Consider the following 27031-nt stretch of genomic DNA (forward strand, 5'->3'; position numbering starts at 1 on the left):
GAAACTATACTAGGCATTTGAACAGAGCAAATTTAATATAAAGAATTATTAATGGCCAGTCGCGGTGGCTCATGCCTGTAATCCCAGCACTTTGGGAGGCCGAGGCAGGTGGATCACCTGAGGTCGGGAGTTCGAGACCAGCCTGGCCAACATGGTGAAACCCTGTTTCTACTAAAAATACAAAAATTAGCTGGGTGTGGTGGTGCACGTCTGTAATCCCAGCTACCTGGGAGGCTGAGGCACAAGAATCACTTGAACCTGTGAGGTAGAGATTGCAGTGAGCCGAGATCACACCATTGCACTCCAGCCTGGGCAGTAGAGTGAGACTCCATCTAAAAAAAAAAAAAAGAATTATTAACTATTAAAATCTACTTACTAAAAAGGGCAAAATACGACATTAAAGAATACAAAAATAGTAAATATAGGCATTAGCTATGACTACCTCTTGAGCTGAGGGAGAGAATCCAAAAATCAGGAAGACTGTTGTTCAGACCTTGTTGGAGAAAGTGTAGCTGCTGCCAAAGGACGTAGCTATGGGCCAAAGCTGAGGCAAAGGAAATCCTCTGCTGGGAGGCCTCAGAGCTGGTGTGCAGAAAACACCTCTGGGGTGCTGTGGGCTGGACAGATTATAAGCAGAAAATTGCCCACTGGGATGACATGAGTTGGAGCTGGTGTACAGGACCCTATCCAATGGGATGCAGTGTGTCGGAGCTGGTGCACAGAAAGCCACATGCTGGAGTAAGCTAGAGAAACTTACAGGAGGGTGATCATTATTGGGTCTTTTACAATCAGCCTCACCATAGGAGCAAAAAGAAGAGCATCCTCCAAGCTGAAAATTAAGCCCATCACTCTGCTTTGCTGTGCAGTGTTTCCCCAGTGCTGTTAACAAAGCACCAGCTGACAAAAGTCCATATTCACTACTGCAAAGAAGGACAGATTTGGAGCTGAGAGCCTTGAAATAATAACTCTCATTATACAAAAAGCTCTTATATATAGATAAGAAAATTATAAACACTCTAATTGGAAAAACGGCAACATATTTATATACATAATTCACAAAAGAATAAATATAAATGGCTTGTCATTGTTTGAAAGGATCAAGTCAAATTTGCTATTAATAGATTTCCCTGATTTCATCTTGTTGTACAGATATATGTTTTCTGGATCTTCCATCACTGTGAATATATGTTGTTTCCTAAGATTATACATGATTTCCCTCCTTGAGGGAGGTTCTGCTTGCCTGGGGTTCTACCTCCTCTCTGTACTGTTGTTCTTCATTTACCTAAGTTATGTAGCTAGTTTAGATTTCTCTCCAGGGCCTGCTCTAGACAGTGCAATAGGCCAAAAAAGTTCTTTTTTAAAAAAGGAAAGGGAGATTGGAAAGGCATAAATAAATCTGTCTCTACTCACATACAAGCATGATTGTCTATGTAGATAATCCCCAAACTGTATTTACAGAAGCTGATACAGCTAATGAGATAATTTAGGATGGCCACAGGATAAAAGGTTAATACACATAAATCAATTTCATTCCTACATACTAGCAGAGAACAACTGGAAATTTTAAAAAATTTAAAGTACCACTTAGAATAGCATCAAAAATATTTGAAATACCTAGGTATTTATCTAACAAAGCATGAATGAGATTTGCTTACTGAAATCTGTAAAACATTTATGAAAGAATCAGACTTTATCTGATAAACCTGTGTTCAGGGAAAAGAAGACAGTATTTTTAAGATGTCAAGTTGCCACAAATTCAACGCAATCCCAATCAAAATCCCAGCAGGCTGGGCAGATGTTAGGTCAACTGTAAATAAAGCTGCTGTCGTTGCCATTGTTGTTGTTATTTCATAGAACTAGCCTGCAATGGAGCTTGCTGCTTTGTGATGTAGGGAGTTCCTGTCATTCGTACTTTGCAAACACGGATCACTAAGATCCTTTGTCAAGGATGTCATATAGGAAATAATATCATTAGGTAGGATGCTGGACTAGATGATCTACTTCAACCCTTCCAATTAAAAATATTATGATCTATTAGTTGAAGTTAGCCATTTACAACTGTGGGCATGTGGAAAGGGAGCTACTGGAATATTCAGACTTTTTCAAATATACTTGTCCTTTCCCCATCACCCTGTAAAACCATTGCATATAATGAGAGATCTTAGTAATAGGAGTGTGTTGCATGAGTGAGCTGTTTAAGGACCCTAATGTGGCATTTGTTTTACTTTTTGTTATTGTTGTTGTTACTTATGAAGTTGACTGAAAAGGAAAGTTTTATCAATCTTTTCAACTCTTTGGATTCTAATTATAGCTCTTAGAAAATTGTATAAATCTTAGGGAAGTAGTCTTTAATATTTATGTTTAGACATTTTTAATTTCTCCAATATAGTCAACTTAGTAAATAGTTCCAAATAAGGAAACTCAGAAATTATCTTTAAAACAGTTGGTTGTAGCAGCAAGTCATTTTTTAAAGATAATTCTATTCCTAACATGTATTTTTATTATATATTTATTTTATGTTTTTGCAAAAATATGTGAAAGCTTCAAATAATGAGTAAAAATCCTGTGGATTTTATGATTTAGAAAATTGGTTGAAATATGAATAGCTGCCTAGTTCTATTTTCATTAATGTCTTAATTTCCTTTTTATTTTAAAGCTCAACCTGAATTCCTGAAGCAACCTACTAATATATATGCTCACGAATCTATGGATATTGTATTTGAATGTGAAGTGACTGGAAAACCGACTCCAACTGTGAAGTGGGTCAAAAATGGGGATATGGTTATCCCAAGTGATTATTTTAAGATTGTAGTAAGTATTTTTCAAAGAAGTGTGTTTATTTCTGTAACCTTTAGATATTTTTAAATGTAGTCACCGGGAGATCAGTTATCTTATATATACTAGTTTGTGTACTGCAAATGAAATAGAAGAATTCACATAGAATGTAATACCTTCATTGGCTGATGAGAAAGCCGAGACCAGAAATATTATGGTAGCTTATGTAAGATCACATAGCAAGTCAGTGGCTTACCTAAGCCTAGAGTCTAGACTCTTACTTGAACACACTGGCACTCTGAAACACAGCCGCCACCATTTTCTGGCAGATGATTAGCACATACATGTGTGCGTGTATGTGTGTCCTCAGTTGTCTTCACAGCTCTCTGTTCAAGAAGCAGAAATCTTTCCACACTTTTTACACTTCTCCTTGAAGTGTGGAAAGATGATCCTTTTGAAAAACATAATATGTAAGAATGCAACTGACTATACAAAACTTAACCTTAAATTGTATACTGATGTCCAGATCCTTCAAAATAAGGATGACCCAGTGTTGGACAATTGTTGTATCAATAGTTACAAAGATTTCTTTTTTAAAAATGCATTTAAAAAGTGTCAAATGTATTTAAGAACACTCAGCCATAATTGCTTTTTACTATATATATAGTAAATGCTTCTTAGATATTACCTACTAATATTATCATCGATATCTAACATTTTAGTAATAGAATTATCCAGCTTTAGTAATAAAAATTAATGACATACCTTGAGATCTATAAACGACATTCATAAAAATGATCAGAACTGTAGTTGTTAAAGACATAAAATCTCATTACAAATTTGTCATATAAGTAATTCATTCTTAGAAATATATTTTCTATTTTTGAAATGCATGATCTCCTGTTACAAGAAGTAAGTAAAGTCACAAGTATTTAACATTAAAAAGCAATCAGTTATAGTTAAAATAGCCTTTTAAAATCAATATTTGGAAACTTTAGAAAATTTTTAAATCATATTTATTATACCAATAACAATAGTTAAAAATTTTTTTTTTTTTTTTTTTTTTGAAGACAGGGTCTCGCTCTGTCACCCTGGCTGGAGTGCAATGGTGTGATCATAGCTCACTGCAGCCTCAAACTATTGTGCTTAAGCAATCCTCCTGCCAACCTGAGTAGCTGGAACTACAGGCACGCACTACCATGACGAGCCAATTTTGTATGTTTTGTAGAGATGGGGTTTCACTGTGTTGCTCGGTCTGGTCTTCAGCTCCTGGGCTCAAGTGATCCTCCTGCCTCGGCCTCCCAAAGTGCTGGGGTTACAAGTGTGAGCCACTGCTCCTGGCCCAATAATAATAGTTGACATTCATATAGTACTTTTTCATTTAAGGAAAGCTCACCTGGCTTCATGTAATTTATTGTAGTCTAATCTGTTAGAACTATTGATATTATAGATAGTCTTAGGAAAAACAATACCTTAAATTCACAAATTGGACTTCAACTATGGTTAGATGGTGTTGCGTGCCAGATCTTTTTCCAAACAAAGGTGTAAGTTTGCAAACAGTGAGAGTATGACTTTCCATGCGTTAAGTTCTTCATTGTGAATGACAGTATGTACTCTTCTATTCAGTTAAATTAGTACCTTGCCAATGCTTTAGTATGAAATTGAGTTAACAAGTACTTAGATGGATAATATTTAATAATTGAATCATAAAAACTTTACTTTTTTTTTTCCTCTCCAAAAAGCATGTTTTTGAGATTTTGATCTGGTATTTATCAATTAAATCATGAAATTTTATTTATACTTTTCTTCTTCAGAAGGAACATAATCTTCAAGTTTTGGGTCTGGTGAAATCGGATGAAGGGTTCTATCAGTGCATTGCTGAAAATGATGTTGGAAATGCACAAGCTGGAGCCCAACTGATAATCCTTGAACATGGTAAGAGAGGCTGAAATAGTCAGATGATAGAGGCTGTGTGCTTGATGAACGAGCACCCATCAGTCCAAATAACTCATGATTGATAACCCATTAGTAAATGCCAATATGTGGCATAACTAAGAGAAAAAGAATAGCAGTCTAAATCATTTGTATTACATAAAATTACCTAGAAGCACAATTTTGGATAATGTTGAAAAGAAATTTTTACTAAGAAAAGAAAAACTGAATATTATAGTCTTAATAAATTAATTTTTTAAAGAATTTAGTCATCTTAATCTCACAAATATATTTCTGTCCTATAAAGAAAAACTTCTTTTTTTTCCAATTCTATACACTTTTATTAATACTCTTACAAAAAATAACATTCAAACACTGAGAAAACTAAATAACTTTGGAAGCAGAGCTCATTGTTTTCTGCTTACATATAAGTGACAGTTCTGGGCTGTTGGCACAAAATAGTCAACATTCATAAAACCCTGACTACTGTATATCAAACATAAGTTAAAATCATAGGCACTAGTTTATCAAATCCACATTTCTTAGAAAAACTTAGTATTTATTTTGCATTGAAATTTTTAGTTTTTCCAGAATACAATTAATTTACCTTTTCTAATTACCACCAAAAAACCAAGTTTATTATTTAAAAATTCAGATAACAATGAAAAGTATAAAGAAAAAAATCCATCCTGTATCTCAAATTAGGGAACCCACAGTGTAATTTGAGCAGAGGTTTAATATAAGGAATTAACATTGATATTGGGATTGGAGTAACAAAGTTTTGACTAATAAGAAGTAAAGAGAACTCTAGACAATATAAGAATGGCAACTATCAGGAGCAACTACAACCCCTAGGTCTGAGATAGAGCCCTCAGGAAGAGGCCCCTCTTTTTGCGGTTGAGATCCAGACCCTGTTGGAGAGGGTGTAACCATGGTTTACTAGATGGCAGAGAAGTTGATGTGGTGTTTTGCTCTCTAAACTTGCTCAAAATCTCCTTTCTTGAGGGTTGGGGAAAGCTGCTTACAGAGAGGTATCTCACTGGAGGCATTCTGCTGCAAAACCACCCAGTGGATCAGGTGTAAGGGGAAGCTGCTGGCTATAGGAGGCTGCCGGGGTAGTACACTAGAACCAGGAAGGAAACTCCTTTCTTCTGTACTGTATCTCCATTGCCTTCTATTGATAAAGTTTAATACATATGCCAGCTGGCAAAGGAAAAGCATATAAAGGACGTGGCTCTGTTTTTGCAATATAGGCAATGAAGTCAGAATTTGGAGCTGAGAGGCAATAAATTGATAACTGGTACACCCTCCAAATCCTACCACCTGGGTACACTGTGTATGGTTTTATAATTTCCTGTTTTGTTGCAACAGCATGCTGTGTACATCTTTCTATGTCAACAGTTGATCTGCATCAATATTGTTTCTTATTAAATAATATATATATATACACACTGTTTTATATAGCAGATTTTATATTGGTTAACATTTAGATTGTCACCTGTTTTTTCCTATTATAAATAATGATGTATTGAACTTTTTATGTGATTATTTTCTTATAGTAAATTACTAGAAGTTGAATTATTGGATAACAGTTCTGTGTTAAATTGATAAGAGTACGTGTTGGGTGCATTATTCATTTGTTTTAGCAACTGAAAAATTTTTCATTTTGAGCATTTCTCAAAATTACATGAAAAAGATGCCACTTTAGACATCTGATCTTTTATTCAAGTCAAATACAATCAGGTATTGGTGTGCCTCCAGGAAGAATTTCTCTGATGATTGTAGTTTGGCCAGGGAAGCTAATTGGCAAAGATGGCACCTACTCTGGCTTTTCACTAACATGGCATATATGTAGGATTTTTCTGTGCTGTTTTTTGAAAAATATACTTGAGAGTGCTGTTACAGAAAAGCATAAAATATTAGAACTGCTTTTTTTCTTCTTAGGTTTGTGTATACCCTCCCCTGTTTATTGGAAATGATTTTAGTAGAAGCATGCCATTTTTCCATCTTGGTGAAATGCCTGAGTACAATTACCAAATAAGGCACTAGCAGAATTAGTGAGGTAGATAGGCTTATTTCTTTTTACTTGTGGCAGTGACTTTTCTTAGTAAACCTCATGGCTATTTGGGGTATATTTATTTACATGGAACTAAGCAAATGCACTTCAGTATATTTGTGTTTGAAATTACTGTTACAAATCTAACTCTAACAGTAGAAATGGTTAAGTATGCCAGGAAGTTCCTAAACTAATCCTAATTGGGCTTTCCTCTGAAAATATTTGGATAGTGTAAAAATTGTAGTCATAGTGTATTTGCTTCTCTCTTTTTGAGAATAGTGTTTTATGAGGTGATGAAATTTTTTAGTGACATTATTGGGCATGCATTAAAGATGCATAGATTATAAGAAGACTAAGTGTCATGTTATTAATTGTGTTTTCTATTTTGCTGTTTTAATTTGCAAGATAAATATTTATACAGGAAAGCTAAAAGAAGGAATACAGTAACTTATTAGATCTGAGCTCTGCTTTTTTAGAGTTTACAATATAATAAGGGATGTAAGAGATATATAAAACTTGAATACCAGTCCAGATGCATAAATAAAGCAGCATACAGTTCAGAAGAGAGGAATTCTGTCTGTGTGATCAGGGAATTTTTTCATGTAAGGTGTCCCCTTTGTAATAGGCCTTGAATTATAAGATTTCTAGATGTTAATTCAAAGGAAGACCTGGGTCAGTATGGAAATAAAATAGAAGACCTGTTCCTGTAGTAAGGTAGCCTTTAACAGCAGAATAGGATCAGAGTGCATGATTATAAATAATAAAAACAATTTGCCGTGTATAATGATTATGATGATAAAGTCAGGTTTAGAGGAAGACAGAGTGCAAGCTGGTTGAAGGAAAATTGTTATGAGGCCATTGTGAGATGATAAGTACTTAAACTAGAGAAATCGGTGGAAAAGGATCCTACTAAGGAGATTGTGTTAGTCTGTTCTTGCATTGCTATAAAGAAATACCTGAGGCTAGGTAATTTATAAAGGAAAGAGGTTTAATTGGCTCACAGTTCTGCAGGCTGTACAGGAAGCATGGTGCTGGCGTCTGCTTGGCTCCTGGGGAGGCCTCAGGAAGCTTCCAATCATGGTGGAAGGCAAGGGGGGAGCAGGCATCTCACATGGCAGGACGAAGATCAAGAGAGTGAAGTAGGGGGTGCCACACACTTTTAAACAACCAGATCTTGTGAGAACTCACTATCTCAAGTACAGCACCAAGCCATTAGGGATCTTCCCCCATGACCCAAACACCTCCCACCAGGTTCCACCTCCAACATTGGGGATTACCTTTTCACATAAGATTTGGGCAGGGACAAATATCCAAACTATATCAGAAGTGTTAGTGATTTATCTGATTGAGACTTTATCAACTGATTGAACATTAAACATTGTTATAGAGAAGTCAGAGATACTTCCAAGGTTTATCAGGTTTATCCGAGTTCTGGGTAACTAGGTGTATTAGTCCGTTTTCACGCTGCTGATAAAGACATACCTGAAACAGGGCAATTTACGAAAGAAAGAGATTTAATGGTACTTACAGTTCCACATAGCTGGGGAGGTCTCACAATCATGGCGGAAGGCAAGGAGGAGCGAGTCACATCTTATATGGATGGCAGCAGGCAAAGAGAGAGCTTGTGCAGGGAAACTCCCATTTTCCAAGCCATCAGATCTCATGAGACTCATTCACTATCACGAGAACAGCACAGGAAAGACCCACTCCTATAATTCAATCACCTCCCAGTGGTGATTCCACTGGGAGGTGGAATGGGAATTGTGGGAGTTACAATTCAAGATAAGATTTGGGTGGGGACACATCCAAACCATATCACTAGAAGAATGGTGACACCTTTACAAAAATAGAAAAGGAAGGCAGATGAAAGTGGAAGGAGATTTTCACTTCTGTTTAGGATATAAAGAGGTGCATAAAGAAAATCCCATTCTCACCACAAGAAAGAGCTTAGTAATCTACAATGTCGTAAGTTCTCTTGAGCCCAGCAGAGAGCTGAGCATGCAAAGCAAATATATTAGTCCATTTTCACACTGCTGATAAAGACATACCTGAGACTGGGTAATTTATAAAGAAAAAGAGGTTTAATGGACTCACAGTTCCACATGGCTGGGGAGGCCTCACAATCATGGCAGAAGGCAAAAGGCACATGTTACATGGTGGCAGGCAAGAGAGAATGGGAGTCAAGTGAAAGGGGAAACCACTTATGAAATCACCATATCGTGAGATTTACTCACTACCACAAGAACAGTATGGGGAGAACCGCCCCCATGATTTAATTATCCCCCACTAGGTCCCTTCCACAACGCATGGGAATTATGGGAGCTACAATTCAAGGTGAGGTTTGGGTGGGGACACAGCCAAACCATAACAGCAACCAAATAACCTAAATTCCAAAAAGGACAACCCTCCCCACGCAACCCCCTCAAAGGCATAGATCATATGCATTGTTTCACTTTTGGCAGAACACAAGAGAAAGAGACGGCTACTGTAAAAGTGAGTAAGAGGAAAACTCCTAGAGTTTCAACTAAAAGGCCTTTAACTACAAGGCCAACTATGGCCTAGTTTGGAATGTCTGGGGGCCTCGGACAGAAAGGGAGTTTACACTTTTCTTGCAAACGCTTTTCCTTGGGGCTCCACAGAGTACTCCCAATTAAGAGGAGGCAAAAGCAGGAGACTACAGAAAGCCATCTCTGTGGTGTAGGGATGAAGGAAGTGATGATCTGCAGCTGCAGAGAGAGAGAGTGATGCAGAGAGGCCTTTGTGCCTGGGAGACAGGACAAAGGCCTTCCCATTTACTCAGATCCTTCCCCTTTAAGCCTTAAACCAATGGGGGAGGGTCAGAAAACCTTCTGATTTCATAAGTTTCTGAAGGGAGATTAGAAGTCAAACCCCTGTGCTTCTTAGAGGAGGAACCCTCCTGTGCCCAGGATGCAGGCAGAGACTCATTGATGCTGGGGAAAGGGTAGAAGAGAAAACCCTTTACTTCTGAAAGAGGCGCAGAAATCATTTTGGGCCTCAGGATTCTACACTGATACCAAGGAGAGGTCTTTTACTACTAGGGGAAGAAGAGTAGGAAACTTCCACCTAAGACCAATACAAATACAAGGCAGATTTTGACTGCCACAGGAAGAAGAGCCAGAGGGCCTACCTAAGACTGAGGCTGGACCAGAACAATGGAGAATCCTAGCTGCCCCAGCCATGAGCTTTCTACTATTTGGGAAAGGTCAAGAGCACAGAGGGATATCCTGTGGTGTTGGTATGCTGGAGTGGTTGAAAACTCAGAGGAAAGGAAAAAAAAAAGAGAGAGAAACTCTGGCTCCTAAGCACAGGACAATGGTAGTCTCCCAGTAGAGGAATTTGAAACCCATAGTATACTTAAGGTAACTATAACAATAAAATCCATTCCAAGCTCAATTCCTGACTAGATTAACTAAACTCTTTCACACTAGTGGCATGACAGAAAAATAAGCATACCATTTTTCAGGTGTAAATAATACTTTTACTGCTGTTCAGCATACAATGTTCAGCATTCAAGCAAAAATTAATAGACTTTAATAAGCCCATCTATTGAGAGAGAAACTAATCAATAGAACTAATTTCAGCCTTTGTGACTTCTATGCAATAGAAAGATATTCTTAGAAAATATACCATTCACATTTCATTCTTTATATACCTTTTTTAAAAATTAATTAATTAATTTTTTTTTTTTTGAGACGGAGTTTCACTGGTCGCCCAGGCTGTAGTGCAGTGGCGCGATCTCAGCTCACTGCAACCTCCACCTCCTGGATTCAAGCAATTCTCCTGCCTCAGCCTCCTGAATAGCTGGGATTACAGGTGTGCGCCACCACACCTGGCTAACTTTTGCATTTTTAGTAGAGACAGGGTTTCATATATACCTTTATTTTTAAAATTACTTGAGGTTATACTCCTAACAGACTGCAAGATGAGTCAGACTAAGAACTCAAAAACAACACACACTCTTAACATCTGATCCAGCAGTTGCACTTCTTGGTATTTACCTGAATGAGTTGAAAAGTTATGTCCACACAAAACCATGCAAATGTGTTTGTAGCATCTTTATTCCCAATTACCAAGATGTCCTTCAGTAGATGAAAGAATAAATAAACCGTTATACATCTAGACAGTGGAATATTATTCATTACCAAAAAGAAATGAGCTACCAGGCCAGGTGCTGTGGCTCACGCCTGTAATCCCAGCACTTTGGGAGGTGGAGGTGGGCAGATCATTTGAGGGCAGGAGTTCGAGACCAGCTTGGCCAACATGGCAAAACCCCGTGTCTACTAAAAATACAGAAATTAGCTGGGCGTAGTGGTGCATGCCTGTAATCCCAGCTACTCAGGAGGCTGAAGCATGCGAATCACTTGAACCCGGGAGGCGGAGGTTGCAGTGAGCCAAGATTGCACCACTGTACTCCAGCCTGGGTGACAGAGTGAGACTCTGTCTCAAAAGAAAAAAAGAAAGAAAAGAAAAAGAAAAAAGAAATGAGCTGTCAAACCGTAATGCATTTGAGGAATTACAAATGCAAATTACCAAGTGAAAGAAGCCAATTTGAAAGGGCTGAAAACCGTATGATTCGAACTACATGACATTCTAGAAAAGGCAAAACTATGGAGTTAGTAAAAAGATTAGTGGTTGCCAGGGTTTGGGAGGAGAGGGCGATGAATAAGCAGAACACAGATGTTTATGGCAGTGAAACTACTCTGTATGATACTATAATGGAGGATATGTGTCATAAATTTATCCAAGCCCATAGAATTTGCGATATCAAGAGTGAACACTAATATAAACTATGGACTTTGGGTGATAATGATGTGTCAATACAGGTTATTCAGTTGTAATAAATGTACCACTTTAGTGGGGGATGTTGATAATGGGGGAAACTGTGCATGTGTAGGGCAGAGGAAATTTTGGTACCTTATGCTCAATTTTGCAATGAACCTAAAACTGCTCTACATGCTTATTAGGATAGTTAAAATCCAAAATACTGACAGTACCACCAAACTCTCACAAGGATGTAGAGCAATAGGAACTCTTATTCATTGTTGCTGGGAATGCATAATGGTACAGCCATTTTCGAAGACACTTTGGCAGTTTCTTACAAAATTAAACATTTTTATCATAAGATTTAGCAATTGTGCTCCTTGATGTTTACCCAGATGAGTTGAAAATTTATGTTCCCACAAAACTTACATACAAATGTTTATAAGAAGTTTACTCATTATTGCCAAAACTTGGAAGCAACCAAAATATCCTTCGGTATCTGAGTGGATAAACCAAGTGTGATACATCTATACAATGGAACATCATTCATTGAGCAGAGCATCTAAGATGGGACAATATCAGAGGCTGTAACATAAGTAAATTATAAGTAAATGGGAGTCTCACAAGGAAAACAGAACAAGGACAGGGAGAAACAAATGTTTGAATAGATAATGGCCAAGAATTTTAAAAAATGAATGAGATCAAACCACACAACCAAAAAGAAGCTCAGATGACCCCCAAGCAAACTAAATACCATGATGATGATGATAATAATAATAATAATAAAAAGAAAATATGCCTGTACACATCGTAGTCAAACTTACACATCGTAGTCAAACTTCTGGAAACCAAACATGAAAAAATCTTGAAGGCAATTGGAAATTTAAAAGGAAAAAAGACACATTACGTACAGAGGAACAAAGATAAGAATTGCAGCAGACTTTTTGCCAGAAAAACAAATGTGAGCTAGAAGACACTGAGCAATAGTTTTTAGTTTAGGAAAAATAATTAAGGGGCCATGCTAATCTTCACTGTATTGTTCCAATTTTAGTATTAGTGTATATGCTGCCCAAGTGAACACAGAGCAACTTTTTAAGTCCTTAAAAAAAAAGGCAACCAAAACTATACCCAGCAAAAATATCTTTCAAAAATTAAAGTGAAATAAAGACGTTTTCAGAACAGAAACTGAGAATTTGTTGCTGACACACCCATGCTACAAGAAATGTGAAAGGACTAAAACAAAGTGGGCTAGAGTGTTTTCTTTTTTAAAGTAAATATAAAAATATATTTTTAAAATTATTTAATTGCCTTAAGAGATAATTGACTGTCTAAACAGGCCCACAAAATTTTTTCTTTTTTTTTTTTCACTCTAAATAGTTTATTTCCACCTTCACAAACTCATGTGCCTCTGGCCATTATGCAAGGCACCATGAATTAAATAGTTATATCAGTATATATTTGTCTTACATGATTCAAGATAAAGTGGATTTTAAAAGCAAATGGGTGCCAGTGATGGGGAGGTGAGGGGAATAGGGCAGGCAGCAATTGGGTAACACGCAACAAAATTTTCTGTAAAGGGCCAGATAGTAAATATTTTAGGCTTAATGGGTCAGTCTCTGTCACAGCTACTTAACTCTACCGTTGTAGCGCAAAAGCCACCATATAGATCAAACAACCTTGGCTGCTCCTGTGAAACTTTGTTTACAAAAACAGTTAGCAGGTCCTAATATGCTGACTCTGGTCTAACACAGAAATAGTTGATAACATAAAATTTAAAAGTGTGACAGAATGGTATATGTAGTGTAGTCCGATGTGTAGGGTAGAATTGAAAATAAACTATTGTAAGATTCTTATAGCACACAACAATACTGTGTGTCAAAGATGCTCAGATACTTTCAATACTATTTTTAAACAAGACTCATGAAGATAAGAACTATCACAAAATATTTATTTCCTTTTTCAATAATTCACTCCATTATTTTTCTAGTTAAGCTCAGATAGTGATCACAGAGATATGTTAGTAAACTATCTGTAGTTTGTAGTTCTCCCTTTAACAGTTCCTTTTTGGAGTGACTAGGGCACATTTCCTCCTCATTATTCACACACCAAGTCTGACTTTCTTCTCTTATCCTTATATTCTTCATCCTCCTGCTCCCTGTTTGTCTTTTTTTCCTCCCACTCCCTCCCCCTTTTTTATTTAAAAAATTTTAAGTGAAACAGACATCCACTGATGAGAAATAACTTAGAATCACAAACTATCAGGGCTGAAAGATACGTATCATGTAGTACAGTGGTTGGCAAACTTTCTGTTAAGAGCCAAAGAATAGATACTTCAGGCTTTACCTGACATTTGGTCTCTGTTTACACTGCTCACCTCTGCTATTACAAGTGTGAAAACCACCACAGACAGAATACAATCTGTAACAAATATGTGTGGCTGTGTTCCTGTAAAACTTTATATACAAAAGCAGGAAGTGCACTGGATTTGGCCTGTGGGCACAGTTTGCGAATCTCAATCTAGTCCATCTTCCCTTGAATATCCTTACATCAGTGTTTCCCAAACTGTGCCCTTTAAGATGTATTAATGGGTCTACTAAAAAGCAAATAAAATGAACAAAAAGGATGCTCCACAGTCCAACAGATTTTGGGACTGCTATATATAAACATTATATTCTACATTGGAAATTCGCAATGCTAATGAACACAAATGGAAAGAGGCTCAAGGTGGGCCAGTTTTCATCATTTCTCCTTCAGGCTGCCCAGGCGTCTGCCTTTCTCCTACCAAATCAAGACATATCAGTGAGGTCTGTCAGAATTTGCTATACTTACTTCTTGCAAGACAACCCAGTTCTCCTGTGAAAGGAATTGTTTGTAGACTCTTAACTTCTGTCTGTCATGTTTTTGGCAGAAAGTCGTCAATGTTATATCTGGTGGCTTTTCTAAATTTTACCACTGATTAAAAGGTGACTTTAGTATTAAAAAAAAAAAAAGACTTTACTAATTATATAAAAGTAATACATGATTATTTTAGAACACTGAGAAAAATATCACTGCCCAAAGATAACTAGTGTTAACATTTTGGTATGGAAATGTCTAAATGTGTATATACACTTTTTAAAATTAAATTCAGATTATTTGGTATAGATTGTTTTGTATCTTGTTTTTCTACTTGTTATTATATCCTGAGATCTTCCTGATATCATTACAGGGGTTCAAAGGCATGGTTTTTAATGGCCAAAAAACTTTTCCATCATAAGGTTGTACTATAATTATTTTAACTACTTCCTCTATTTTGGGACATTTAAGTCATTTCCTATTCTTCTGTTCTTTATCCCTGTCTGTTTTTCCTTTTTTAATTATTAATGCTCATATTAGTAGTCTTTGTCCAAATCTCTGATTCTTTCCTTAGGAAAAATTCCTAAAAGAGCAATTAATGGTTCGAGTCAGTAATTTATGTAATTGTCAAAATGGTTTTAGTAAATGATGTAACAATTTACATTTTTACTAAGAGTGAAGAAAAAATACAAACCTAATCACACATTAGCCAACTATTAAAAAGTAATGTTCATTTAAAAATACAAAATTTAGGCTGGGTGTGGTGGCTCACTCCTGTAATCCCAGCATTTTGGGAGCTGAGGCAGGAGGATTACTTGAGCCCAAAAGTTTAAGACTAGCCCGGGCAACATAGTGAGACCCCATCCTCACAAAAAGTTAAAAAAAAAAAATTGGCCAAGTGTGGTGGCACATACCTTTGGTCCCAGGTACTAAAGAGGCTGAGGTGGGAGGATTGCTTGAGCCCGAGAGGTGGAGGCTTCAGTGAGCCGTGATTGCACCACTGCACTCTAGCCTGGGCAACAGAGCAAGACCACCACCCTACCCATGCAAAAATAAACATTATTAGGCAAAAATGACATCTTACCTATTGAATTTTATATCTTTGATTGTGAAGTGGAATATTTGTGATATGTTTAGAAATACAGTTACTCCTTGGTATACATAGGAGATTGGTTCCAGGAACCCCACATATGCTCAGATCTGTGCATATTCAAGTACTGTAGTCACCTCTGTAAGACCTGAGTACATGAAAACTAGGCTGCCTGTATAGTCGGATTTTGCATCCCGCAAATACTGTATTTTCTGTTGCGTTTGTTTGAAAATGAAAATCACCATATAAGTGGAACCATGCAATTCAAAACCGGGTTGTTGAAGGATCCACTGTAGTCTATCTTTGCTCTTCTGTGAGTTGTATTCTTCTGTTATTGAAAAACGAAATCAATCTCTTGTGATGGTGCTTATGTTCAAAACCTTCTTTAAAAATAATGTTGAAAGTATTTGACTGTGTATCTTTGATCGTTTTATTTGTGTAGGGAGAGTTTTCTGATTCCCACCTGAAGTGTGTGGCTATATATACTGGCCATCAGCCAGCTGGCTAGTGCTTGGCTACAAGAAGCTGTGTTGGAGCGTCCATAGTAGGCCTGTGGTATACTTAACATGACTATTAGGTTAATTGTCAGCTTTAAACGTTAAATGAAACTTAATAATTATAGTTAAAATATATAAAACATTTTTGCATATCACTGGAAAACAGAATTTCTGAGCAAATTGCGAAGTAGAGTTTGACTTTTGTTCCCAACATGCTTTCTTAATCAAAACATTTAAAATACAACTTCTAATATTTAACTTTACTTTTATGCATTTTCGGTCACATGAGCTCTTGATTTTAGAAGATCTCGTATCTTTTAAAAATATTTAACTGAACATAAAACAGCATTATTTTTATTTGCTGCCATTTCAGGTTAACATTGCCTGTCATTTTATGCTAAAATCCTTTGTTTTTTGTAATTATCTATTAAATTACATTTTTTAAAAAAGCATTGGCAGGTAAATTGTTATTATGATTTAAATTATTACTGGTCAATTAAGAGTAGTAGGAATTAAGGTAAAATGTCTGTTATCTTTTGTCCATTAACTTTTTATTGGCCTTTCTTCCTGTCAGTTGAATTTAAAAATAGATTGCAAAATTATCATGTGAGACTGGAATGTGAAAACACAGAAATACACTTTCTTTTTCTGTCCTTTCATACCATGTCTGATAATTGGCAAATTTTAGCTCTAGTAAAGGAAGAAGGATTGATGAAAAGGGAGTAACATCAACTTGTTTTTCGTAAAGGAAACTTAGACTTTACCAGCTCCTTAAATGACTGCTGGGATATTATGGCCATAGTAGATAAGAATACACACTGAGCATCCCCCACCCTTTTTTGACAGAAATGTTTGTAAAAAATTCCAAATAGTATCTGAGGTTAGCATTGAATAATAGAAGTTCTGGAATAAGTGACTAATGGCCTGGCATGATTAAAAGTTGGCTAGATAGCAGGAAATTGTTACTCAGTAGTGGAATATTTTAATTTCAGAGCATTAGGATGTACAGTAGTTGGTATTGATGTTAATTAAAGGATAAGTTCTAATCAGTTATTTTGCTTTTTTGTAACGGTAATTATAACTTTAGGGAGAGTTTTATTCAAGGTAACTGGTGTAATTTGACTTCTTAATCATGAATTTCATGTCTAGGAACTTTCTAAAGACTGAATATATGTCTGCTGTCACTGCTTGGGTTCTAGTTCTTGTCTGCTGTTAATGACTGGATTACATATTGTAATTCTGTGATTTTTTATTTTCTATAAAATAAAGGAATTAAATTTAATGATCTCTTAGGTCCCATATCACTCCAAATACTCTGTTAAATGCAGTTGTTTTACAAACATGTGCATTTAATGTAAAATGTGCTTCAGAACACTTTTTCTGTATAGGTATTGAAATAGATATGTTGTTTGCAGACAGATTGAGGCATTTCCAGTTAATGATTTTATGTAACCTGTCATAACTTGTATAATGAAACAAACCTTGTGCTAAAAGTCTGACATATTGGATTAATGTCCCAGTCCCACTGTGGATGAGGTGATTAACCTCTCTGCGCATCAGTTTTCTTACCTATAACTCTAAACAGTCATCTCTGCACAACACACCTTTGAGGGGCAAATGGAATAATATATGTAAAGCATTTTGTAAATTGTAAGTACTCTGTAACTTTAGGGTAATAGTAATTGGAAACAACATACAAAGGCAGAGCACTGATGAGAATTTAGTAGTCAGCATTAAAGGAGATTAAAAGTGAAGATAAAAGCTTAACTTTATGAAGCAAAGTTTGAAGGTTTTTTCAAAATAGACAACAAAAATCCACATAATATTCAGTTAGATCATTTAAATTTGCAAAATTAGAAAATCTTCTTTATATGACCAGATTGTAAGGCGTCTGTAATGATCTGGTTAAAACTAAACTTGCACTAAAGTATTTTAAAGCAAATGTAACACATGTTCATTGTCAAGAATAAGAATACATAATTGACTGAAATAAAAGTAAATTTACTTTTTAACCCTTCCCTTAATCTTACTTTCTAGAGATAACCCTCGTTAACAAACATTCTGTGTATTTGTGCATTCAGTAAATAATTTGTTGAGCAAAATTCTATATGGCATATACAATTCTGTATTCATTGTGCTAAGTGGTAAGGATGAAACAGCTAACAAGCATACATGATTCTCTGCCCTCATAGTGCTTATTGTCTGTTAGTAGAGACAGACAATAAGCAAGTAAACGAATAATTATACCTTTTATTGTCTACTTAAAGTAAATAAAAGTACTACTCTGATAAAGAATTATTGGGGTAGAGTGGGAGTTATTTTAAATAGGTTAGACAGAGAGGGCCTTTCTAAAGTGGTGATATTTAAGTTGAGACCTGAGGGTTAGAAGGAGCCTATGCATGTGTGTTTTACACTTACACATACATATACACATATTCATGTATAAACTTTTTATTTGCAGAAGTGAAATCATATTTTTCTGTGACTTTTGAAAACAGTATCTGATGGACATGATAGTCCTTATATTATAGGTTTATCTTTTTTATTTTTTTTAAACTGATCTATACTTGTCAGACTAGAGTATGAGGAAACATATTTTTGAGTTCTTGGAACATTGTAAATTTTTTTGAGATGCAGTTTAAGAATAATTTAAAATTCACACACCCTTTCATCAAACAATCCTATTTATAATAATTTATCTTACAGATATAGTTACTAAATATTTAAAGATTCATATGTTAGACTAGCATAAATCTCTAAGTAACCTAATTGATCCAAGCAATAAGGGACTAGTTAAATACAGAATAGAGTGGAATACTAGGAAGCTGTTAATAAGAATAAGATGTATGGAAAAATATCCAATTTATATTATTAATAAAAACAAGTTGCAGAAAAGTATGTATACTCTGATTTTATTTGTGGAAAAGAGAAGGAAAGATATAAATGTCTATGTCCTTGTATGTGTAAGAAAGTTTTGCAAGTCTACACAGAAATCTATTAATGATGGTTATAGCCGAGGAATGGGATTGGAAAAACCTGAAGATGAGGAGGAAGGCAAAAATAATACATTTGAAATTTTTGGAAAGCCAAATAAAAACATCAATTAGAAATTAAACTTGGAATATTTAAATCTATACCTAGTGATTTCTACCTTGTTCAAGGTAGTTATAAACTTTTTGAGTTTTTATTTCTTGAAACAAAATGCTATAGGAGAAAAAATAGTTTAAAAGTATTTGGCAACTGTCTGCAAATGTTAGGTAATATAGCATTTTTTCCTAGAAGAAGAATCATGTCATATAAATGCTGAGGTGGTTAAGTATAGTTTATTAAAATTTTAAAAACTAATTTGTTTTGTTAACCAAGTACTTTATTGGGTACACGTGCTGTGTAAATAGAGATTCACAGTTATCTAGCAGAGACCCTATTATATAGGCTATTGGGGAGATAATGTAAAATTATAGAGTCTAGCTAGAATAGACCTTAGAGATCTGAGTATTTAATTTAGCTGAGCTGGAAACTCAGTTAAGTGACTTGCCATAAAATAACTAGTTGGCATCAGAGTCAGGACTGATATCTTGGTTTTCAATTTCAAAATTCACTGTACCACTTTAGCAAGTTTAATGTTTTCAAGACAAAAATTTATGTTCTTTTTTCTGCTCATGTTCTCTTAATTTCAAGTTCAGTCTTTTAAGTCAGTATAAATAAGTGTAATTACTTACTGACAAGGTTGGTCAGATGTATCATTTTGCTAGGATGACCATACATCTAGTGTGCCTAAGACAGTCCCCCAGCATAATTACCAAAAAGTGTCTCTTTTCACTGTTAGTAGTATCTGGTTGTGGACAACATATTCCATGGTCACCCCAATTGTTGCCAATTTATTGAATCTGAAAGATTCTACACGGTGCCAGGGTAAAGATTTTGGATTATGAATCTAAATAATTTTAATGCAAGCTGTGTTGAATGCCAAAGTCCTACTCTAATTCTAAATTGGAAGAAATAATTTCTGCTAGGTTTGACAGGCAAGGGAGGCTGATTGAAGAACGTGGCATGTGAGCCGAGCCTAGAAGGATGGATGGGATTATAGATTAGTCAGGTTACATGAAGATGGGAAGAGGTGTATATGCAAGAAGGCTCAAAGTGCATTTGGAGAATAGCAAGCATCTCGGTTTACCAGTGTTAAGAGAAGTGTGAGTACAGGAATATACATCTGGGAAGGTGTGCATAGACCAGATTATTTAATACCAAGTCAAAGGGTTGAAATTTGTTGAGCAGTTGGAGGACTCCAGCAATTTTCAGTTATGTAGCACTTTAAGAGGATTAATTTATTAGAGATGTGTCGAGTGGCTTTAGAGAGGAAAATATGGAATCTGTCCTACCATTTAGGAGGATTTTGTACCAAATCAGATGTGATGTTTAAGGCCCTGGACTGGTTTATGGCAATGGAGAGAGAGAGGCTTTCTTTTTATTCCCTAATGGCTTTATATTAGTTCATTTGCATTGCTATAAAAGAATACCTAAGGATGGGTAATTTATAAAGAAAAGAGATTTATTTGGCTCCTGGTTCTGCAGGCTGTACAAGAAGCATGGCACCATCATCTGCTTCCAGTGAGGGCTTCAGGAAGATTTTTAATCATGGCAGAAGGCAAAGTGGGAGCAGGCATGTCACATGGTGAGAGAGGAGGAGGTTCCAGGCTCTTTTAAACAACCAGTTCTCAAGGAAACTAATCGAGTAAGAACCTACTCAGTGCAAGAAAGACATCAGGCCATTCATGAGGGTTCTGTCCCCATGATACAAACACTCCCTTCTAGGCTGAACCTCCAAATTGGAGATCAAATTTCAACATGAGATTTGGAGGGGACAGACATCCAGACAATATCAGGCTTATACATGGTACATATTTATTACATGTTGGATAGATGTTTCTACAAAAGAAGATGGCACAAGATTTATGGTTTATTGGATATTTAGGATAAGAGAGAAGAAAACATTATAGAGTTTTACACTAATTAAAAGTAGAGGGATTTTCTGTATAAATCTAAGGATATGATCTTTGTTCTACTTAGCTTAAGGAGGTTTGTCTCCATTAATTTTGAGTTGTGCTATAATGAATGCTATGTTTTTAGATAGCTTTGAAGAGGTAGACATATAATTAAAGTATGAATAATTTGTTTGATGTTGAACATTAATTTCATCTTTGCCAAAGGTCATGGACTTTAAGACCAGAATTTTTGAGGCCCACATAATAATTTAATGCCTCAATGATAATTTTTGGTGTTAAAGTCCTGCAGATGACCTTATTGGACACAAAGTTGAATTTAGAATTATCAAAGAGCAAGCTTGAATTTGAATTTGATGCTATTATTTTGTTACAAAGAAAGAATCTATTATGCAGTGCTAAAACACCAGAAGGAAGATAGTATGTCTGAATATGTTTTAATTGGTAGTTATATTTAAAAGATGCTAAATTATACAATAATGTCATAGTTGGCAAAATATCATTTGAGTCTGAAAGATATCACTGACAATCTGGCTGCTTATAGACTAGCTTTCATATAGTTTCCATGCTGCGTCTGTGTGTTTTTCATTTTAGGTTATAGTGTTGTTGGTAATGAGAATATCTCCCAATTGATGCATGCTTAAGAGACTACCAGAAATAAAAAGTATAATATAATTTGATATGCATTTAGAGAAATGTTTTTCTTTAGTATTAACATTTTAAATGTTACTACTGCCTCATAACTGCTGTAATATTGTTTTAATATTTTAGCTATATGAGTATTTCTCATAAAAACCTTTATTTACCACCAGAATTATTGCCTGAGTTTCCCCTTATATAGCATGTATCTGAGCATTGTAGACCCCAAATGATAAAATAAACGTAAGAGATTTTTTGGCTAGATTCTGGTTTGGTGATGATTTTTTCCTAATTTTAGAGTTCCTCTTCATTTTACACTCTTACAAATTTGAGTAGTTGTAGTTTATTATAGAATAGTTTTGTTAAAAATCTCAATTAGGGACTACTTTTTAAAATAATCTCAGGAAATAAAAACTGCTTGAATTTGGACTTCTGCATCTTAAAAAATGCTAATACTATTTCTCTGTCAACTGCATCCTAGAAAATTGGTTATGATTAGATGTAATGTAAATCTCTAAGCTCATTGAAAGTCAGTTTTTCTTTTTTATTGGACTAAATGGGTAATGAGCAGAAATACCTTTCTGCTTTTTGTCTTCCTCCCTTCCTCTGGGATGTGGGAATCATATTGAGGAGACAGCATTTGGTTTAGGATGAAAGGAGAGAAGGCTATCTTTTTTCTGGGCCTGCTGCTGTGGTAGGTGCGTCATTAACATCTGTCACACCTTTTTTAATGAGTGCTTTTGATGTCAGGAAGAAGTCAGATGACTTCCTTAAAATTAAAACATCTCTCTTGCACGCAAGAATGGGAGGAGTATTTTGTGTTCATTTTATTTTATAACTTCCTCCAATTGTTTATATAAGTCAGTTGTTGAAATCAGCAGTTCACTGCAAGGGCTGCTTATCAGAACATACACATATTTAAAACTCCCCAGTAGTGTGTTCCTATCAGATTAGTACTACTCTGCCTTTGAGACTTGGCTCCTTAGAGGAGAAACTCCAATGTCTGTGAGATTATTCACATGCACTTTATTCCCTTGCGGTGAAATTGTTTGAATACTCAAAACAGGTAGCCTTGGTTGTTTTTGTGAGTTTATGTTCACATTGCATTTTGGCCCTAATGAGTCTCCCAGCTATTAATCAACCATGCTCATGGACATTTCAGGTATTAGAGTAGCTTTGAATAATTTCATTTTGAAGTATGTTATTCTCTCACCACCAGGGAGACTACATACCAAATTCATAAGCGCCAACTTCAGCTAAGCTGAGACTGCTGGCAAATCCTATTAGGTTTCCCTAGTCTACTTCCTCTCCCTTCCCTATATGTCAATATTTGAAACCTTCTTGCCTCTCAAGCCTATAATTCTCTTACTTCGGCAGATGATCCCACATTTCCCATTCATTGGAATTTAAGATCTTTTTACAGTCTCATGCATGGTCAGTTTTTTTGGTGAGAGTTCTATGGGAGTTAAGTTTGCTGCATATTATAGTTTGTAAATATCTATCGGATTAAACTTAATTGTGTTCTTAAAATTCATTAAACCCTTACCTAATTTTTGTCTACCTTATCTGTCAGTTTCTAAGAAAATATGTTTCTAAGAGGCTAGGCAATGGTGGCTCACACCTGTAATCCCAGCACTTTGGGAGGCCAAAGTGGGCGGATTGCTTGAGCTCGGGAGTTTGAGACCAGCCTTGGCAACATGGTGAAACCTCATTTCTATAAAAATACAAAAATTAGCCAGGTGTGGTAGCACGTTCCTGTAGTCCCAGCTGCTGGGGAGGCTGAGGCAGGGGAATCACTTGAACCTGGGAGGTGGAGTTTGCAGTGAGCTGAGATTGTGCCACTGCACTCCAGCCTGGGTGACAGAGTGAGATTCCATCTCAAAAAGAAAAAAATATACTCCTAAGAAAATGTGATTGGAGATTTGTTTAATGTTTTATTTCTATTATTGCTTTATATATTCAGAAGCTATGTTGTTAATGCATTAGGAATTATGACTTAACTTCCTGGTCAGTTACTCCATTTCATCAAATCTAAGATACCATGCATTGTAAGATACAACCTGATTGCAGAGATGTTAAAATATGGAAAAGGATCAAGAAAATATGGTATTTGTTTTTTTAGCAGGAAACATTTGTGTTGTCCTAGTTAATTCTTGTTGCTTTCAACTTTGTTTTGTCTGATATTGACATTATTATACCTACCTTTTTTTTTTTTTTTTTTGAGACAGTCTCATTCTGTCACCCAGGCTGGAGTGCAGTGGCGCAATTTCGGCTCACTGCAGCCTCTCCCTCCTGGGTTCAAGCGATTCTCCTGCTTCAGCCTCCCAGGTAGCTAGGATTACAGGCACCCACCACCATTCCTGGCTAATTTTTGTATTTTTAGTAGACACAGGGTTTTACAATGTTGGTCAGGCTGGTCTCGAACTACTGACCTCAAGTGACCCACCTGCCTCAGCCTCCCTAAGTACTGGGATTACAGGTGGAGCCCCCATGCCTGTCCATGCTTTTATAATAGCATTGACTGAAATATATTTTCTATTCTTTCATTTTCAAACTTTTGATGTCCTTTTGTTTTAGGGTTATCAACTGTAGACCACTTTATACTTACTGTCCTTATGAGTTCTGCCATCTTGATTTTTTCTTTCTATTTATCAAATGGCTGCCTTTAAAAATTCAACGTATTTAGCCATTTTTTTTTCTAGCAGCACTCAGGATTCATCATGATCCCTTTTCCCTCACCAAACAATTAAAAAGTCCCTCATCCTTTCACTGCCCTGTTTCTCATATACTGTACATTGTCCTAAACTATATTCTCTGAGCTATAATTTCTACTTTCTTGGATTCATCGTTCTTTATTTCACTTGATTATATTTTATGATAAATTTCTCAGAGTATGTGAGAAGTAAATATTCAAAACTTTGTATGTCTGAAAATATATTATTTGCCCTTATATACAGTTTCATCATCTTTTAGCATAATGTTAGGAATTCAGTTTCTCATTCCTTTTTTGATTTTAGATGGCTTAGTTTTATTCTCTGAAAGCTTTTTTTTAATTTGAATTTAAAGAATAAAACCGCCAGTTTCATATTGTCCAGCTTGAGTGGTTTCTTTAAAGACTTGTATCTGTTTAAGTCCAGAAAAATCTTATAATGTATCTGTTTGATTATTGTTCTTGCTACTTATTCTGTTAGCTCTTCTTAGATTTTTGCTTTTCATGCCATCTGCTGCCCTTAAGTGTTATATCCTGGGAAAGTCCTTAGAATTACTTTCTAGTGCACTAATTTCCTCTTTTTTCTTTTTGAGTTCAATATGCTTTTCTGTCTATATTGTTAAGAAACTTTATCTTAGGATTATATTAGATTTATAGAAAAATTATGAAGATAATACAGATAGTTCTCATATATCCTACACCATTTCCCCCTACATTTAACGTCTTAATATGATAAATTTGTCACAAATAACCAAAATTCATACATTTTTTACTTACAAAAGTTCAAACTTTATTCAGATACTGTTAGCTTTTCTTTTTCTGTTCCAGGATCCTATCTAGGATGCCATTATTACATTTAGTCATTGGGTTTCATTAGATTCCTCTTGGCTGTGACAGTTTCTCAGACTTATCCTTGTTTTTGATCAACTTATCAGTTTTGAGGAGCATTGGTGAGGTATTTTGTAGAATATTGCTCAATTAGAATTTGCCTGATATTTTCTTATGAGTAGACTGGGATATGGGTTTTTGAGAGGAAGACCACAGAGATAAAATACTGTTCTCATCACATCACATTGAGGGCACATGCTCTCAACATGTCTTATCACTATAGATGCCATCCCTGATCACATAGCTAAGGTAGTGTTTATCAGACTTCTCCACCATAAAGTTACTTTTTTTTATCCTTTCCATACTTTATACTTTGGAAAAAAGTTATTATATACTGTCTACATTTAAGGACTGGAGAGTTATGCTCTACCTCCTTGTGGGCTAAGTATTTACATAGACTATTTTGTATTCTACACAGAATTGTCCATCCTTCCCCGTTTACTTATTTATTCAATCATTTGCTAATATTTTCTTAAGGATTGTTACAACATAGATGTCTGAGTTTTCTGGTAATGTCTTTATCTGATTTTGGTATTAGGATAATGTTGGCTTTCTTGGTATATTTGTGCTGCTATAACAAAATACCTTAGACTGGGTGATTTATAAAGGACGGAAATTTATTTGTCACAGTTCTGGAGGTTGGGAGTCTAAGATCAAGGTGCCAACAGGTTTGGTGTCTGGTAAGAGCCTGTTTACCACACTCTGTAAGAGTCTAAGTCCTTGTTTCCAAGATGGTGCCTTATTGCTCCACCCTAAATTGGGGAGGAACACTGTGTCCTCCATGGCAAAAGGGGGACGCTTCAACCTCAAACCCTTTTATAGGGGTGCTGATCTGATGTATGAGACAGAGCCCTCATGACCTAATCATCTCCCAAAGGCCACACCTTAATACTGCTACACTGAGGATTAAGTTTCAGCGTGAATTTTGGAGGAAACACTGTCATTCAGATCATAGCACTGGCTTTACAGAATGAGGAAATGTTCTCTCTCTTTCTGTTTTCTCGAAAAGATTGTAGAGCTTGGTATTATTTATCCTTTTAGGGTTTGGTAGAATTCACCAGTGAAACTATCTAGGCCTAGTGCGTTCTTTTTTTTGAAGATCTTTAATTATTGATTAAGTTTGTTTAATAGACATAGGGCTATTCAGGTATTCAGGTTATCTATTTATCCTTGTATGAATTTTTGTAATTTGTGTCTTTTAAGAAATTGGTTGGCCCAGAGCGGTTGCGTACACCTATAATCACAGCACTTTGGGAGGCCGAGGTGGGCAGATCACCTGAGCTTAGGAGTTCAAGACCAGCCTGGGCAACATAGCAAACTCCTGTCTCTACCAAAAATAAAAAAAAAATTAAGAGAGAGGGGGGAGGGGGAGAGGGAGAAGGAGCAGGAAAGGGAAGGGGAAAGGAAAGGGAAAAGGGAAAGGGAGTCTCTAGAGAGAGAGGAATGAAAGGGAAGGGAAAAGGGAAAGGGAGTATCTGGAGAGAGAGAGTGGAATGAAAGGGAAGGGAAAAGGGAAAGGGAGTCTCTTTCATCTAAGTGGGCATAGAGTTGTTTATAGTATTCCCTTGTCTTTTTTTTTTTTTTTTTTTTTTTTTTGAGACAGGGTCTCACTCTGTCACCCAGGCTGGAGGGGCTGGAGTACAGTGTCATGATCAGGGCTCACGGCAGCCTCGACTTCCTGGGCTCTGGTGATCCTCCTGCCTCAGCCCCTCAAGTAGCTGGGTCCACAGGTGTATGCCACCATGCCCGGCTAATTTTTGTATTTTTGGTAGAAACAGTTTCGCCATGTTGCCCAGGCTGGTCTCAAACTCCTGGGCTCAAGTGATC

At 36.0% G+C, this 27031-nt stretch overlaps 1 protein-coding gene across 13 annotated transcripts in view; it reads left to right on the plus strand.

The window, feature by feature from the left end:
* The window catches only part of NEO1 (neogenin 1), a 254483-nt gene that overhangs the window by 123883 nt on the left and 103569 nt on the right, over nucleotides 1-27031 (plus strand). For all 13 annotated transcript variants that reach the window (XM_063652736.1, XM_054451559.2, XM_054451565.2 and 10 more), the window contains exons 6-7: nucleotides 2657-2811; nucleotides 4590-4710. In XM_063652736.1, the coding sequence (XP_063508806.1) occupies nucleotides 2657-2811; nucleotides 4590-4710 (276 nt within the window). The remainder of the gene's footprint in view (nucleotides 1-2656; nucleotides 2812-4589; nucleotides 4711-27031) is intronic.

This window comes from Pongo pygmaeus, chromosome 16, assembly GCF_028885625.2.
Source record: "Pongo pygmaeus isolate AG05252 chromosome 16, NHGRI_mPonPyg2-v2.0_pri, whole genome shotgun sequence".
Lineage (NCBI taxonomy): Eukaryota > Metazoa > Chordata > Mammalia > Primates > Hominidae > Pongo > Pongo pygmaeus.